Below are 18274 nucleotides of genomic sequence, written 5' to 3'. Positions count from 1 at the left end.
TGTGCAGCAGATACATTTAAATAAAAGTTTTAGGCAATGGGTAGAGCAGGTGTTCATACTTAAACTCCAACTACATGAAGATTTCAAATGTGTAACAAACAATTAAATTCTTGGAACATTTTTTTTTTTCAAATTGAGAAGACAGAAAGGTAAGTCTAGTAACACAATCAATGAATACAACATTATATCACATTGCTATAACATTAGAAAATGCATGAAAATGCAAAAAATGCAGATGCTATGTATACATAATATCTGCATTTTTTTCAGCAGTTTTATTTAATTAGAAAAAAAAAATAGTCACACAAAGTTCAACTTACTATAAAGATTTTCCACATACAGTACAAAGAAAAGAAATACCCTAAACAATTAAAATATTTTCCTTTTAATGTCTTAGACCACTCTATTCTTTCCTATAAGAAAAGAATATAAAAAGGTAAATAAATTTGAGGTTGATATAACCAGGAAGCTAATATAGTTGCAAATGTTGCATATAGCATATTAATAAATGTTGTAATTTAAAACTGGTAATTATGTTGTAATTCAAAACTGGACAAACATTAAACATTATTAGTTTTTTAATTTTAAAAATTAAACTTGATATGATAAAGAAATATAGCTTATTTTGATACCATGTTTCACATACAATTTTTTTAAAAAATTATCTTCAGAGGAAAAATAATAAAATATTTTACACAGAAATATTAAAACAAAACTAGAAATTTAAACAAAAATCAACTATTAATTTTAAAACCAATACTAATAACTGCAATAAATAAATAAATAAAATAAAAAATTACAATTAATTTTGCTTGGCTTGTGTCTGTTGCACACTTGCAAGTTTCTTGGATTAAATTTTAGAGCAGAAATAATTTTGCATGAAAAGCATTTAATTAACTCTGACTACAGTAAATCAGAATTTTAAAGAGACCTACAAAGTCTGTTAACATGAACATATAGTTATGACATGGACATAGTTAAAGCTTAAAACAAATGAGGCAACAGATTATAAAATGGATTGAAAAGGGTAAAAAATCAATTTGTTATAGCCAAAATAAACAGTTGACATTTACTTTTACTGTAAAGCACATGCAACTAAAATCAACTTTATTTGGAACACATTTTTTGTGAAAACAGTTAAGATAAATTTCTGAGCTACAAGAGAGTTTAATTAAAGTGAAAGGAGCCATGCATGAAACAAATTTGTTATGAAAATCGTTTAGATAAATTTCTGAGCTACAAGGGAATTTAATTAAAGGGAAAGGAGCCATGCAAGAATAGTCTCAATGTAAAAACAATGAATTTTGTATTTTAGCATTGTTTAGTCAAATTTAAGAAGACAATTAATTACTATAAAGACTAGCTTCTAAGTTTAAAAGAAAATCAAACACATTAATCAAAGGTATACAAAACATGGATTAAATATATACATGTAGCTTTTCAATACATTATTTTTAATTTAAGAAAAACATTTCTGGACAATAAACAGCAACTTAGAGCTTTTTATGATGTAGTACATTATTTTGAAAACTTTATCACTATTTGAGAGAGTTTCATCACATGAATGAATGCAAAGTAAAATTTAACATTGTACTGATCCATTCAAATCTATATATATAAAAATGGATGGATGTTTGTGGGTATGTGTGTATGTTCCTTATACAAATCCACAGTTTTCGTCGGATTTCTTCCAAATTTGGCACAAAGGTAAATTGTTGCTCAGGAATCCATACAGGCGGGTTTTTGGAATTTTAAAAACACTCAAAAAGGTCTAATTTCATTTTTTGAGTCATAAAATTGCTCTTTTCTGCATGAACTAATTTTTGTATAGTTATGAATTTAGTCTAAATGAAAAGCCCGTAAAAAACTGCCCTAGATGAAGTTTCTTCAAAGATTGTCTTTAATCATTAAATTTGTGAACCTTGGTTCAAAGCAAATGCAAACGGTTATTAACATATAACCACCAGGAGCAATTTTAAATGCAATCAACACAAAACGTATCCTAAACGATGGCCGTCAATGCCGTTGAGTGATGAGCGTTAAAGCATGTTTTGTGAGAAAGCCGTATATATAATAAATGATGCTGTACATCGTTTCTTAAACGGCGACCTACGAAGCCCCAGGGGTCCATTGATGCTACTCATGGTGCTACTTAATTTGAATGCTACCGTTTGATTATAATTTTTAAATATTGTTTAATTATAAAATCCACAACAGTAAGGCTTCGTGTAATTTTTGATCAGTGTTTATCCCGTTAATAGCAGGAAAATACAAACATGAGTAAGGTAATAATATTGCATGCAATATTGACGTACAATCTTCGACTGCTTCAGCATTAGACTACTTTTTTTGAAACCACATCTATTTCATCCTTGCAACAGAAATTTTATTTAATGTTCTATGATCCTTATCAAATCAATTTGCAATTTCTAAATTTTCTTTATACTATTCCTTGATTTACGTCGAATCTTTAAGTAATTCAATTCAACTATATCGGTATTTGTGAACCTTGGTTCAAAGCAAATGAAAATGGTTAACAACATATAACCACCAGGAGATATTTTAAATGCAATTGACACAAAAAGTATCCTCAAAAATTGCTGTTAATGTCGATCAGTGACAAGCGTATAGCATGTTTGGCAAGAAAGCCGAACGAAAAAGAAATGCTGTTTTTCAGTAGTTCTTAAATTGCACCCTGCAAAGACACATGGATGCATTGAAATCCCCATCGGTGGTTCTACTGCAATTTGCTTGCGCATTTCGCTAATAAGTTTTCAATTAATAATACCGTAACAGTAAACGAAATTTTGATCACTATTTTCTGTACATAAACTCCACAGAAAATAACAAAATGAGATAGGTATTATCGAAGTACAACCTGCAACAGTTTTACAATTAGAGTACTAAATTTATATTAAAACGACATCATTGCATTGGAAATATAATTTAGTATTGTATTATCTTTAAACAAATTGATATGTATATGTTATTTATACTATTCCATGATTTACCTAATTCAGTTCACCTAAGTTTCACAGAAACCGCTCCAGGTTGTCAAAGATCAGGGGTAAAAATACTAATATGGCTACTGAATTGTAAAATAATCATTTTTGTGCATAGTAGCGTGGATTGAATTTATCTTTCGAGGGGGGAGGATAGTCATGGGGTTCATTACATGTACATAGACTATCATACTAGGATTGCTAATGTGTGGTAGAATAAAAGGCTGTGCACCTTTAGACTCGAAACCACACGAAAATTTAATACGACAGAATTCATAGTTTTAGAAGGGTAAAAGTTTAAAGTTTGAAAAATGTAAAGAAATATTAATTTGAATTTAAACTTTAAAAATGTCTAAAATGTCTCCATTTTTTACGTAAACAAATTTCTTAATCGTTTACAATTTTATATTACTTTAATGCTCGAAGCAATAGTACACCTGAAGGAGCATCTTCGCTGACTTGCAATAATTTTAAACCAGTTAGCGGGTATGAGGCAACTTTTCACACGAAGAGATTGCTACTGAAATGGGCATGATGAAATATTACGCCACATTATAAAGTTTTTTCGTTTTAGTCTTCATCGTGAAATTAGTTGAGCAAAGCTCCATTTCCAGTTACAAGACTCTCAGATCGATAACTTTTGTTGTAAACAATCGAAAAATATTACTGTTTGTAACTACCACTAAGTAATTCTACCGTCATTGAAAAAATGCAGTAAGATAAAAATGGATATGCATACGGTGTTATAGAAGCAACTCTGTTCACAGTGGAGGGATAAGGTGAAACAATTTGTATCTCACGTGTATCCGCTAATCGCAATACATCATTCTTTGAATTTCAAGAAATTAAAATCTCCAGTGAGACTTAAGTTCTGTATCACGATCAATAAGTCAGAAGGGCAGGCGATTAAGTACTTTAAATGCATGTGAAATTTACCTATTTCCCAAATAGATAATTTTTATGTTGCATGCTTAAGGTTGGGTTCATTAAAAAAATGTGTTTCATTTTGCTGCTGGAAGGGGGACTAAGAATTGTATTTAGGAGCAAGATTTGAGTTAAATTTAGAAAATTTTGAATAATTTAACTTTTTAGTATTTGGATTATGTTTCTAAACGTGGAAATAACATTTCCTTCGTTTTGAAGCTGTGGATATGGGGGAACAGAATGTGCAACAAGCTTTTGTAAAACATAAACAAAAGAATTGTCTATTATACAGTTGTAAGTAGAAACAAGACTTTCTTTTCTTTTCTTTTAATTTCATAGCCTGCAAATAATTTTAAAAAAATGACGCGGATAGTGACCAAAATGTGCACGTCTATTTCTTTTTCTACAAGGCAGTTCAATCGACGGGTTTTATATAGTTCGTTCCATAATTCCGCGTCCACGTAGTCCATTTTTAATGCTTTATGTATCTTAAAATAATAACTGTAACTGTTTCTATGGCAACTATTATTCTGTGGAACCATTCTTACCCCTAATGACGACTGTGCCTCTGCAAATTAAAATTTCGATTTTCTCAAAGGAATACTTCAGAGCAGCAAACTTAAATAAGTGCTCTTACTACCTGCATCAGTTTGAGTTATCATGTACAACATTTATGGCAAGTGTGAGGTTTTAAAAATTTGAAATAAAATTTTAATCTAGACAAATTTTGAATGGTTGGAAGACACCAATATTAATATTTAACTGTCATTTTTACCTACGAAAATAGAAATTTGACATAAATATAGGAAAAAAAATGTAGTTGACGTACGTCTTTTTATGCAATTTACACTTATCTAATATTACTCCACGGCATGGTACTAAATCGTCACGGAAAGGGCAAACAGACACATTTTGTGAAGTTATTTGTACTAAGTGAACATTTTCTACGGAGTGTGCTTACATTCCTGAACATTTACAAAAAATTATAAAATGAGTCTACCTAACACGTGAAATCTTGAAAGTAAAAACACCGCCAATTATCCGTAAAACGGAATGTTAACGGCTGTTTATAACAATGACCGAATTCCTTATTTTCTGTACAGTGGACTATCTGTTTAGCTTTTGGGTCATTGAAGATGATTTTCATATCTGAAAATATTGTAAGGGTGGCATAATTTGCATATATTTGTAACTGATAACAGCCATTGAATTTATAAACGACTCTTTCTAGGAAAACACTCCAAGATTTTTTTTTTCCAGAATAAAATGTATGTAAAGAGTACTATAGCATGCTTTAATGTCTTGAGGTATACAAAACCGTCAAAGGCAGCACAATGGTTTTCGTATTCGAAGCACCACGCAAAAGGTTGTCCCACCAAGCTATGCAAGACAATCATTTGTCTCTACATTAAGACATTGGATGTACCGTCCGTCTGATTCATCCGCAAACAACGTGCCAGTGGACACGACAGAACCAAGGAATATCGTTGACAGAACCCTGATAACATGCCTCATGCTTTTTCGTTTTTACTTGATATGATTTTTCCTGCAAATGCTCAACTTTCTGTGCTACTTTACATTCTTTTGAAAACTTGAGCCTAGAATGGTGTGAATGCAGTTTTTTACTGTCATTTAGATAGAATTTATCCATTTAATTATCTAAATGATATGTTGCATTGAGAAGCACCCAGGCAACGCCGGGTAATAAGCTAGTTAAAGATAAATTGATTCAATAGAATACTTCTTAACCTAGCCAATTTGTCTCTTTTCATATAATTAAAAAATGGATAACCCCTGAAAGAAATATGAGAAAAACTAGCTTGAAAAAAAAGGAATAGGGGTCTTCCACAAATGATGTCACCTTTTGAAGGAGGGGGGGGGGGGGTTAATGAACCGGAGTTTTTGACAAAAAAAAAAAAAGGTGGGGAGTAATAAGAAGTATGACACCATGCATTTTTGTTAAAAATATTTTTTGTAACAATATGTTTTTGTAATGTAACAAGAGGAGTATGATACTAAGTCAAGGTGAAGTATGACACTTTGTGCCAAAGAGTGGAATCAATTATAATGAAAAACAGTGTGACATCATAAGAGACGGTGCCTTAGTTACCCAAAAGTGACTAATTATTGCATACAAATTTAAAAAATATATTCCACTTGATTTTGTTTTGCAAAATAAAAGAAACTTACCAACATATTATGAATATCTACAGCTTCTAAAAACAACTGCCTATTCAATTCTTCAAGAGCTTGGACATCTTGTTTCATTTGGTTTATATCTAACATATGTTATGGAAACAATTTGAATCCATACATTAGGTTCTAAATCTTTGGAAACCATATAAGAAAAATAACCTAGAAATGTTAGCTTACATGTATGCATGCATATAGACAACTTGGTATGAATGATTTGTCAACACAAGCATGAGTTTGATCCCTCATAAATGTCAATTTCTGAAAATGAAAACCCTTTAGATTGAATGGAGAAAAACCAGTGAAGCAAAACATGAAGAAAAAATAATAAATTAATGGTTGAAGACCCTCGGACTGGCCACAGAACAGTGTTGTGCTTTGCGATAGCTGTGCAAGGATGTCATACTAGAATTGATGAAACAAAAGACTCCTTTTCTTTTTGACTAACCAAACATTTTCACTGGATCAACAAGTTTGATTTTTTCTTTTTTTAATCTGTTAAGAGTGATTTCACTAAAGTTTTTTTTTTTTTTTTTTGACCAGTGGAAATAATAGTTACGAGTGGAAAGCCCCAAATTACATTGCTGAGTTAAATGTGAAAGTAAATGAAACAAAAGCAACACATAATTGCAGACTGAACCATGGGGGGGGGGACTTTTACAAATATACTTCCTTAAAAGGAAAAAAAAAATTTTTTTTTTCAAAAAGAAAATAAAAAATACCAGTAATAGCTTGACATTGTTCTTTCACCCCAAAATAAAAGTTCCTGGGAGGTCACTGGAAACTTCTTTGTTGGCATGTATGGAATGCAATCATTAAGACCCATAAATTGTATGTTCATATTTTTCAAATGACTATATCCAAAGGTAGAAAGGGATCCATGCTTTATTTGTTCTCTTCTTTACTAATAATAAAGCTGAAAGTCTCTCTGTCTGGATATTTGTCCGGATCTCTGTCTGCCAGGATCTCTATGACGCTCATAGCGCCTAGACCGTTCGGTCAATTTTCATGAAATTTGGCACAGAATTAAGTTTGTAGCATGTGGGTGTGTGCCTCGAAGCGATTTTTTGAAATATCGATGTTGTTCTTTTTCTATTCGAATTTTAAGAACATTTTCCTGAGCAAAATTATCATAAGATGGACGAGTAAATTACTAAGTTATCATAATGTGGAACCATAACATGGGCAAGCCAATGGGCGAGAAATTCAGCATACATTATTTGTAAATAAATAGGTGAAATAAAAGACCTTTTAATTTTCTGCTACGGGCAAAGCCGTGTAGATGCCACTAGTATCAAAATAAGTCAGCACCAAAATAATTATATTAACAGTGGATACTGCTTAAAAACAAGCATTAATTACATACTGTCAGTTCCCCACATTTTTTTTTTTTCATTTTATATTAAATACATTAAATTTATATTTAGAGAAAAACTTACAAATTTTGAAAAATAAACCAAATATAATGAAGGATACTTTCCACAGAATTACTTGATGTTGTGACACTTTTCAACATTCCCCAAATGCCTGAAGCTGCACCAGAAATTGCTGACTGCTTCTGCTTTTCTCTTTCATGTAAAGCTATCCTAGAAAACATGCATCAAATGTAGAACCATGATAAACATACCCAAAAACTTTGTTCTTTGGCTGCAATTCCTATTTTAAGTAGATATGCTTGTTTTATCAGGCCAAATATGAAATGCAAGCATCACTAAGGTACCTACAGCTTAAAGTAAGATCTCAACACTAGGGCATGATTGGACAAAGTGTTATATCGGTCAATTTCACCCATGGACAGGGTTCCATATAGACTTGCATCTATTGCACTGGTTCATGTAGAGGGACCCTTAGATTGGGAGTCATCTGCTCAAACAATTTTGCCAATGAGGGGTGCATAAAAACTACATATTTCCTTTAAAGTAGAATTGATAATCCAAAACATTTGTTTTAATAGCTGTACTAGATGTATTTTGCACAAAATAATTTCATTCAAACTGTTCTTTGATTATTTATTATTACTATTAATAGGATCATTATTACTATGTACACCAAAATGAAATCCAATAACAAATTGCAAAAAAAAAAAAAAAAATCAGAATGTTTAATTTATGAGTAATGTATGCAAACAATAAAGAATTAATAACTTTTCAACACAAATCTTGCTAATATTAGCAAATAAATGTATCACAATACACACATAAACTTAATCAATATTTTTTATGAAAAAAAAGTACAGAAAAAAAGAGAACTGACCGTTTTTTCTTCATAATAATCATGTCTAGAGTCTGCGCAACTTTCTTTTCTTGCATTTGGAAATCTGAAGATGATACATATCTGAAAGGGGGGAAAATTTAGTTCCATGATTAATATTATTATCAACACTCTATACACAGCAGGGCTGGGCGATGTAGGAATTTCTACATCGTGATGCATCGCCAACCTTACATTGCGATGCAGCGAGTCATCACAATGTAAGTTTTTTTTAAAACTAAACTTGTTTAAGTTTTACAAAATATATGCCAGGTATAAAAATTATATATCATGCTAGATATAAAATCAACAGATTTTAGCACCAGAAAGAAATTTATTATACTATAAAGCAGTGCTAAAAGTGCAAGTTAGTAAAAAATATGGAAGACAAGTTTTGAGATTACAATGAGCCTGTTTTTCAATGCAATAAGATGTAAGTAAATGGATGCAAAGTCATGCATTCCATTCAAAAAATCACATATCCTTGCATAAAATAAAGGTTCCTTTTAACCAATAGCTGGAGAGGAGAGCCACACCAGGTGACACTCAAAGATGATTTCATTGTTTATAAAAAATATAAATACTTTAATTCAGAAAAACAGACAATGATTTTTTGAAACAATAATCATTAAAATGCAAAAAGCAAATATGTTTACTCTTAAGTCTTTACACAAATGAATAACTCCTGAACTATTTTTAAATCACTGTGGTGATCAAAACTAAAAATCCTGACTAAATAAAATACAAATTTTAAAGTACTGATGGCAACATCAGTGAAAGTTTTAAATAAGCAGCATGACAAAACAAAAAAAATCTAGGAATATTTGATTTCTGGCAGATTGTCTTTTAAAATGCCATTAATGAAATTAATTACCTCATAAAATAGGCCATAGAAGTGTAAGGGTAGTTCACAGCACCAAAGCCTGATAATAAGGCCATTAAAGTAACGCCAATAACCCCAACTCTACTGATTGGTTGCTCAATAGAAAATATTCCTGAAAATAAAATGATTAATAAATATTGAAACTTATTTTTTCTTAACTACAAAATGAACATCAAAATTATAGTTAATGTATCAATAAATATTTTAATTTATATTTTTGTTTTATTTGTGTAAGACCAGCTTCTGATCTAGATCCAGTTTCTTTGCTGTTTTTTCTTTCCTTTAGATGATATACTTTTAATAATACATAAATTTAGTGGTCTTACTAACAACAGATAAATATAAAATAATTTTACTAGGTTAATTGCTTGCTCAGAATGCCAGCCAAAGGTTTCATGCTGCTTTCATGAAGTTGGCTACATTATCAAGATCTTCAAGTGCTCTCACATTCATTTCCTTTTTAGCTATGCTTAATCTTAAAATTTTTTAGCATTACTCGGACTTGGACACCAAAGAATTAAATTTGCTCTGAATTTTAAGAAATGCTGCTGTGTTTGAAAAATAAATAAAACTAGAAGTTCCAAAGAATTCGCTTATGGAGAGGGACATGCATGGGGGGGAGGGGAAATCTGTTGGCCCGGGCCCCAGCCAGAAGGGGGCCCAACATTTTTTAAACTGGGTGTGAAATATAGGGGTTAACAAAATGGAAGGGGACCTGGAAAAGTCATTTGTGGAAGAAAAAACACTGGTGTTGTGCTTTGCGAGTTCACACACCATACTGCTATATTTATGTTGAGGTGCTTTTTGAAGTGAAACATTAGTTTTGAAAGCAAATAAAGGAAAATAAATTTTCTGTCTGAAGAATATTTTTGATAGGCTGAAAGCAAAAAATATTACAATTGCTCCTATGCAAAAACTGATGGTCCATCTGATGGGGTGAATTCAAGAACTAGCTTTCATTTTTTAAAATCTTACTTGGCACTCAGAGGGGCCATGGCCCTCCTCTGGCACTGCCACTGTTGCTGATAAGGTAAAAATTATGAGGATAGTAGAATAAGAAAAAAAAAGTAAAGCAGCTGAAAAAGGATTTAGATCATATTACTAAGTGAGCAGATAAGTGGGGTAGGGCAGTTAATGTTGTTGGGAAATTTCTAGTGCTACATTTAGGTTATGTAAAAATAAGCATACAAGTACATTTACAGGGTTCAGTCATCAGTCAGATGGAAAATGTTATTGATCTGGATGTCTTAATAAATCAGGACTTCAAGTTTAGTCAACAGTGCAGCATAGCAAGTAACAAAGCCAACAGAATGCTTAGGTTTATCAATAGATCAATTTCAAACAAATCTAAGAAAGTTATTCTGCCTTTATACAGAAGTTTGGTATGACCTCATTCGGAGTATACTGTTCAGTTTTGGTCTCCTTATTCCAGGAAAGATATTTCTCTATTGGAAAGGGTTCAAAGAAGGGTAACTAGACTAGTAAGGGGACTTTTAGATTATGATACCAGACTAAAAAGGCTTAATGTGTATCTAATGAAACAAAGGGGAATCAGAGGGGACACGATTCTGCTGTTTCATGTTAGCAAAATGAAAAATGTTAATGGGTTAAATTTTTGCAAGGAAAGCAGAACGAGCAGTCAATGTTTTAAGCTATTCAAATTCCAGGCTAATCTGGATATTAGTAAAAATTACTACTTCAGTAGTTTTGTAGGCACTTGGAACAGCTTACTCAAAAGGGATATGATGAACAAGGAGAAGACGGCTTTAAGAGGACCACCAATCTTCATTGGGGGACTAATAAATTGACTAGGACCAGTCTCTTGCTGATCATCAGCTTTGTATGTGTATAAATACTTTTTTAAGAGGCACATTTTACTCAATGGGGTTGTTTCCAAAATTTTAAAAGTATTTTTTTCTGAAAGAGCATGCTTAAAAACATAGGATCTGACCATTTTTTAAATAATTTATTTAAGTTTAATATTTTTAAAAAATTACTTAAATCAGCGCGCTTTCATTGTTTACGCTTCTGTCGTGTGACATCACAAATGATGAAATGCCATTCAATGTTGCCATTCACAGAAAAAAATATTTAATTCGCATCTTTGCTCACATGTACTGGCAACGATATGGTTGATAGCAAACCTAGAGTGCAATTTCAATTCGCTGCTTGATTATCATTACGTGGAAACGTAGTAGAAAGATGCGCCAAATTGCATCATTTGTGACGTCATAAAGATCACGCCTTGTTTGAAAAATTGGACATTTTAAAAAATTAATTTAAAAAAAACTGTTGGGAAAATCAAAATATTTTTTGGTTTCATGTAATTTTTTTTGCTCATTCTATCCATTTCAATGGCTAAAAGTAGTACTTTTGACTGAAGGAAACGACACCATTGTTAATATTACACAATTGTATCTTAATACATTGTTGATATTTCTCTAATTAAAAAAGGGTAAGGAGAGAGAAAGATCCAAAGCAATAACAAATTATAATATACATACCATGTTCAGGACTTAGAACTGGAAAAGGATCTCCTATTTTCCAAAATAAATACATAAAGCCAAGCCATGATGCAATAGTTAAAGGCTTAATAAGCTGCTTCTGAACTATAAGAATAAATGAAAATTAAAAATTTAATCATAACATATGAATGCAAAATTAAGTTAATAAATGAATAAAATAATGCAACATGTATCTCAAAAGGAGTTCACAAATGAATTTATCAAAAATACAGTTGAACCTTATTAATGCAAAATATTGCTTTTTTGATCTGTAAAAGCTGTAATAAGTTAAGCGGGTTACTTATTACAGCATTAAAGTTTAAGATAAGGTTAAAAGGGATAGATAATCAGTGCTGCATTTCTGAGAGAAGGGGATGCCAATGCCATAGGGTAGTGGCACCAGTAACAGACATGCTTAAGACATCGCTCTCAGGTTAACTCAATTTTCTGACCCTTTAAATGTAATTAGATTTTTAACCGACTTTAAAAAGGAGGCGGTTATCAGTTCATACCGTATGTATGTTTTTTTTTTTTTTTTTTTGTTTGTCCACTCACAGGGTTTCACCTAGTGAACCGATTTTGATGATTCTTTTTTTAATGGATAGGGGATGGCTCAACTTAGGTCCCATTACTTTGACCATATTTGTTCTATAGAAAAAAGTTATGGGCAAAAAACAGTAAATTTCATGCAATTTCCCTATCAAATGATTAAATATAAAACCCATTGTTATAAAAGTTTGGTGCCATACAACAGTAACATTAATAGTAATTGAAATGATAATTTTGAATGAAGGCTTCTCTGAAGCATGCATCAAATTTTTTCATTGTCATTGAGGTTAGGTTTGCCTCAACTATAATAGTATTTTTATCGTTATCATCTATGTAAATAACAGATGATCTGAGCTAAGTAAGGAGATACAGGATTGCATCACAAGCAACTTGTATGCTGTGAAATGCAAATTAGTAAGGGAAAACGTAATATTTAAATGGTTATAATTAAATTAACGCACAAATAAATTCCAGAGATGAACAAAGACAAATTTTTAGTGCCAATCGCTTAAAATTTAAGGCGTGTTTACAATTTTTTTTTAGTATGAAGCATTTTTATGAAAAAAATAAGGTGAAGTTTCGTGATGGTAACTTCTTATTATTTCTGAAATACATTTACACTAAAAAGAATGAAATAAAAAAAATTTTGAAAAAAAAAATGGAACAGACTTCACAAAATTGCTCTAAAAAGTGAAAAATAATTTTATTCTTTAAACACCACTGATAATACTTTTAAACATAATTTTTGAAGTTGGTGCAAAAACGATAGATAAAATCATTCACAGCCATAACTCAAAGTTTCGTTTGTAACTTTGGATGATTTTCTTCAAAAAAAAAAAAAAAGAAACAAAGCATGGTTACACTGGATTTTACTTTTTGTTTTTGCGCCAACTTCAAAAATTAGGTTTAAAAGTATTATCGATGGTGTTTAAAGAATAAAATTATTAAAACTATTTCTCTCTCATGCAACAACATCTCATCTAATGTTTGGCTGCTTCTGGATCCTCTGAATTTGTCAATTCTATTTTTATTTGCTCAATTTCGAAAGGTTCGACCCTCAGTAACAGACATCGAAAAATCTGATGGTACCCAGTAACAGATAGGATGAGTAATGCAGGCCCGTGTCCAGATTTTCATAAAGGGAGGGGTTTTAATATTACCAGTCGGGGGGGGAGAATTTCACCCCCTTACAGCTTTTAGTTTTACGACAAATTGCCGATCTCAGTATGGCGTTCATTCACATGTAAGGACTGCTGTATTCTTGAAGGATACCTCTAGCTGTACAAGTTACCAAAGTATTCCTTCGTTTCACAGATTCGCTTTAATCAAACTTTGCTTGCTTCTTTTTAATTAAATCTATTTACTATGTAGTATATTGCAATGAGTATTAAAAACTCTTCACAAATTCTTTTCTAATGTAGAATGTATATCAGGTTGTTATGCTCTGAAATAATGCTTAATAAACGAAACAAGAAAGAGCTCTTTGCAGATGCAAATTACATAGCCAAGCACAATCACTAATGCATTTTCATAGATATGCCAAATTCACCATAAGCTCCTTACAATAAGCAATATTTTTTCTTTGCATTGGTAGATCATTCAGCGGTTCGTCCGCCATACTTTTTCCAAAATATTACATCAGTTTGTAAGGCTTTAGCAGTTGTAAATCACAAAAAACTTCAGAGAGAAAATTAAAATAAAATAAAAACACTGAACGCAAACTTTATCATTAAAGTAAATTTAAGTCAAATATACATTTTCTTCATTTTGCTTATTTTTTCCCCAAGGGAGGGGTTTAACCCCTAAAACCCTCCCCTTGGGCACGGCGCTGGAGTAATGGATAGAGATGTAAAATTTCCGGAAAATTTGAAATGGTGGAAAAAAAACGTTTTACCAGGGGTTTTTTTGGGGGAATTGGAAAAAATGGAAAATTTGATTTTTTTATGAATAAAATTAGGGTTTCTTAATAGCTCTGTGTTTCTTGGTACATATGAAATGTTAAGCATTAAGAAATATATGCTATCCGCACATCTGCTTGACAGAAATACACATAAAAGTAAGATTAATTAGAACAAAAAAAAAATTTTTTTTGTTTTATAACTGAGAGCTTTCATGATCAAACACCAGAAATAAGTCAGGTCGTCATTCAACCAATAATATTGGGTAATGTGTGCCTAACTGTAACCAGGGTTGGCTTTCTGCCGGCAGAAACTAGTTTTTGCCGTGCCAGTGGCAGAAACTGGTTATAACTGGTTAAAACCGGCAGAAACTGGCAAAAACTAAAAATCGTCTTAAAAAACTAAAGTAATTACTAAATGATATTTGTTTAGGTAAACAAAAAATTTTAACTTTATTTCAAAAATAAAAAATAAAATGTTATGCTAGTGCCTTTGATTTAGTTCAGAATGGGAACTTTTCAATTGATGATGCTCGTAATATTTGGATTAATCTAACAAAGGACGAAAATCGTATGGGTTCTTAGGATAGAGGAGTGGCATTCAAAATTAAACTGGCATTACTGTTTGTAATTTGCTCGACTGTTTGTAATTTGCTCACAAATAAGCTTCATCTAAATTGCTTGTGATTGAAATTATCATGTGCTTCCAGAAGAAAGTGTCAAATTTTACTTGCCAATATTAATCTAGATTTTGTACCTAATATTACAGCTTTGCAAAATAAATTGGCCCCACTTCTCGAAACTCATTTTTCCCAGTCGAATTTTTACCACTACCATAATTACTACATGATGGACCAGTTTAAAAATATATATAAAATTTGAAAGTTTTATGAATATTGCTTGTTCCTTGAAGCATTGCCTGCTAGCTCTTTTGTTGCAAGAATATTCTAAAGTTTCTCATTCATGCATATTAAATTGAGAAACTATTTAGATTTTTGGAACCACCTTTTCTATGAAGCAACTGAAGGGTCCAAACAATGTAAAATTTGATTCTGAATTGTGATAATATTGTAAATTAAACTGTGCTTTGGCTAACAATTAATTATTTTTTCCATGCATTTTCTACTGTCTGTCAATAGTTTTTTTTTTTTTTTTTTGTCGTTTTGAGAGTTTTTGCCAGTTTCTGCCGAAAATGTGGCAGAAAGTGGTTTTTGCCATGCCGGTTTTAACCGGTTTCTCCCAGAGGGTTTTAACCGCCCTGGCAGAAACTTGCCAGCCCTGACTGTAACAATTGCATTTTCTATTTTAGATTTTGACTTTCAAATTTGAAGTATTAATTGAAATTTTCGACTTTCAAACATGATTGATTTTTTTTTTGAAAGAAAAATAATACAATTTAACTTTACTGTCTGAAAATGAAAGCTATTGAGTTTTGATTTTTTCCAATCCTGTTTCAGACCAAATCAAAACTAAAAATTGGTGTTTCTTAAGCTGAACCAAAACTTAAACTACAGTTTCAGCTTATTCATACGGCCGTGCTAAGCAGAGTAGTAAAAGTGGTCATACCAGCACTTTTGAACAAATTTGAGTTATTATAACCAAGTTGTTCTCTGTTTCGCATTTTACTTAATAAATAAAATGTTTTAGGGTCATTTGATCATGAACTATTGTTTTGAAAAATTCTTTAAAAAAAAAGACATCTGAATCAAATATATATGGAAGAGCCACACTTTAAAATACAATATCTCAGCTTGAGCCCAACTGCAAATTCCCCATTTTTGCTTAGCATGGCAGTATACAGGGTGCAACATCAGTTTTACTAGCCTAAAAATCTTATTATTTAAATCCAAACTTATGACTATCTGTTACTAGACCCTTGTCTGTTACTGGTGCCGTTACCCTACGTCTTTTTTTTTAAATAATGAAAATTGGTTTGAACCATTATTTCCTTAGGTGAGTCCCTCCAAATCACAAGGTGAATTTCCCTAAACATTTTTCTCTAAAGTTGGAAGTATATCGTTAGTTCTACAATAGTGGACAATACTATGATATTAAACATTTTTCATCAGTAAAAAGAAACAATTTTACAGTTTCAATCAAAACATGAACAAATCATCAACATTAAAAATATGATCTTACCGAATGTAATGTTGCTGAGGATGAAATAGCCAATGTAAAATGGAAGGACAACTATCAGCATGAATAGTATTGCATAAAGGCCAAGTTTCCAATGAACATATCTAGAACTATACAGAAATTAAGAATTAAGTACTGGTTACTTAATGATTAATTCGAAACAATCATCAAAAGAAGTGCGCTAAAGTCTTACCTAGAATCAAGAACTCCTAATATTTCAAATATTATCAACTCAAACATTGTACATGACAATGAGAATGTGATAGAGAACATAAGCTGTACTAACACATGATGTACCTACAATGCAATTTCATTCGTTTTAAAAAATAAGAAAATAAATGTCATGTCAATAACACGGACAATTCTCATATTCATAACTTTATGACAAAAAGTAAACAAGTCACATTAAACTGTTTCGAACTAATTTAAACTTCATACCTCATAATCTTTAAACAGTTGTTTCATGAAAAACACCCATCCTCCAGCAAAAAATAAAACCTAGGAAATATTGAAAGTTTAAGTGACCACTTTTCATATTTTTGTTACCTAATGCCGACAACATCCAGTTTTAATCATACCTGTGTAACAGAAACTATAAGTGAATCTTCTAGCAGTGCCATAGCTGCAGATACTAGGAGCAGAAATTAAAAGGGAATACTTATAAATATCATTGTGAACAATACTTTTTGTATTCTTGGGAAGAATTTATATAAACAAACAAATTTAACAACATCATGAACATGAATCATGAGTTGCGGAGGAATAATAAGTTCACTGTTGCGACTGTTGGCAATTTCAGAAAAGTACTAGAGCAAGTTGGTGCTGCCATCTGTGCGTTTATTGCGAAACAACAGTTCAGTTTGAGGCTAATTATGAAAGCATTTTAAAATGAAGGTCCAAAAGCACAATTCGCAAAAGAAATAGCAATAATTTTTTTTCCTCGAGACTGAATCGCTAAAAAAGTTAGTGAGAACAATTTTTACACAATAGTTTACAATGCCACCTAAGAGTTCTAAATTATATATTGAAAATACCAAAATTTAAAAACTTGTTTCAAAAAAAAAAAATTCTAATGATTTTTAACAATAATAATAATATGAAAGTGTGAAACGAAAATAAAATACAAACTTCTGGATAACATTTATATCAGAAACGGAGTCGCTGGCAATCAGGGCTTGTCCTGACACGAAGCACAGCCAACTAGGCCTGGGACCCCTCTCTTCCTAAAGGAGCTTGGGGCCACAAATATTAAAGAAAAAAAGGAATGCATTAAAGATCCGCGTAGTTTTAACAAAGTAATAAAATCTAAAATTTATAAAAATTAATTAGCAGAGATTAATTATAAACGTAACTATTCTCCTCCTAGTCTTGGTCCTCCTTTCGGAATCACATTTAGATAACTTCTACAGTAGAGTGGTCCAAAAAAGGTCCTTTTTTAAAAAATCCTGATTGTTATTGGTCCTACCCCCTCATTTGGTTCCATCTGAGTAAAAAATAATTATTGTGAAGTTTGAGCTCATAATTTTAACATTAGAGGTAGCTCAACAACCTCAAAGTTCCGCGTTTTACCATTTTATGCCATAAACGCAGATAGAAATAAAATTGACGCTAGGAAAAGTATATAATTTATTTAATTAAAATTGCCAGCATTTTCTAAGTTAAAAATAGTTACATAATAATAATATTTCAACAGTTATGTATATTGCTTTCCTTAGTACACATTACAAACTCTGCTTTTTACATCCGGGATAAGCTCGTCAATGTTCTGCGACAACTTGCAACAAGAATTGGAATTGTTCTTCATTGCGTGTTATTTTTCAACAGTTATGTATATTGCTTTCCTTAGTACACATTACAAACTCTGCTTTTTACATCCGGGATAAGCTCGTCAATGTTCTGCGACAACTTGCAACAAGAATTGGAATTGTTCTTCATT

General features: G+C 31.5%; 1 protein-coding gene across 1 annotated transcript; it reads right to left on the bottom strand.

The window, feature by feature from the left end:
- Positions 1 to 320: 320 nt before the first annotated feature.
- On the bottom strand, positions 321 to 17089 carry LOC129227287 (Golgi pH regulator-like; the record flags this gene model as incomplete). Its single annotated transcript, XM_054861823.1, is given in 10 exon segments — positions 321 to 413; positions 6117 to 6205; positions 7596 to 7705; positions 8373 to 8453; positions 9244 to 9364; positions 11757 to 11861; positions 16342 to 16448; positions 16532 to 16635; positions 16777 to 16836; positions 16917 to 17089. Coding segments are annotated over 10 exon segments (912 nt in total), but the record flags the coding sequence as incomplete, so codon positions are not given.
- Between the last annotated feature and the right edge of the window lie 1185 nt (positions 17090 to 18274).

This window comes from Uloborus diversus, chromosome 8 (assembly GCF_026930045.1).
Source record: "Uloborus diversus isolate 005 chromosome 8, Udiv.v.3.1, whole genome shotgun sequence".
Classification (NCBI taxonomy): Eukaryota; Metazoa; Arthropoda; class Arachnida; order Araneae; family Uloboridae; genus Uloborus; species Uloborus diversus.
The sequence above is the reverse complement of the archived record's forward strand: the minus strand, read 5'-3'. Positions and strand labels throughout refer to the sequence as shown.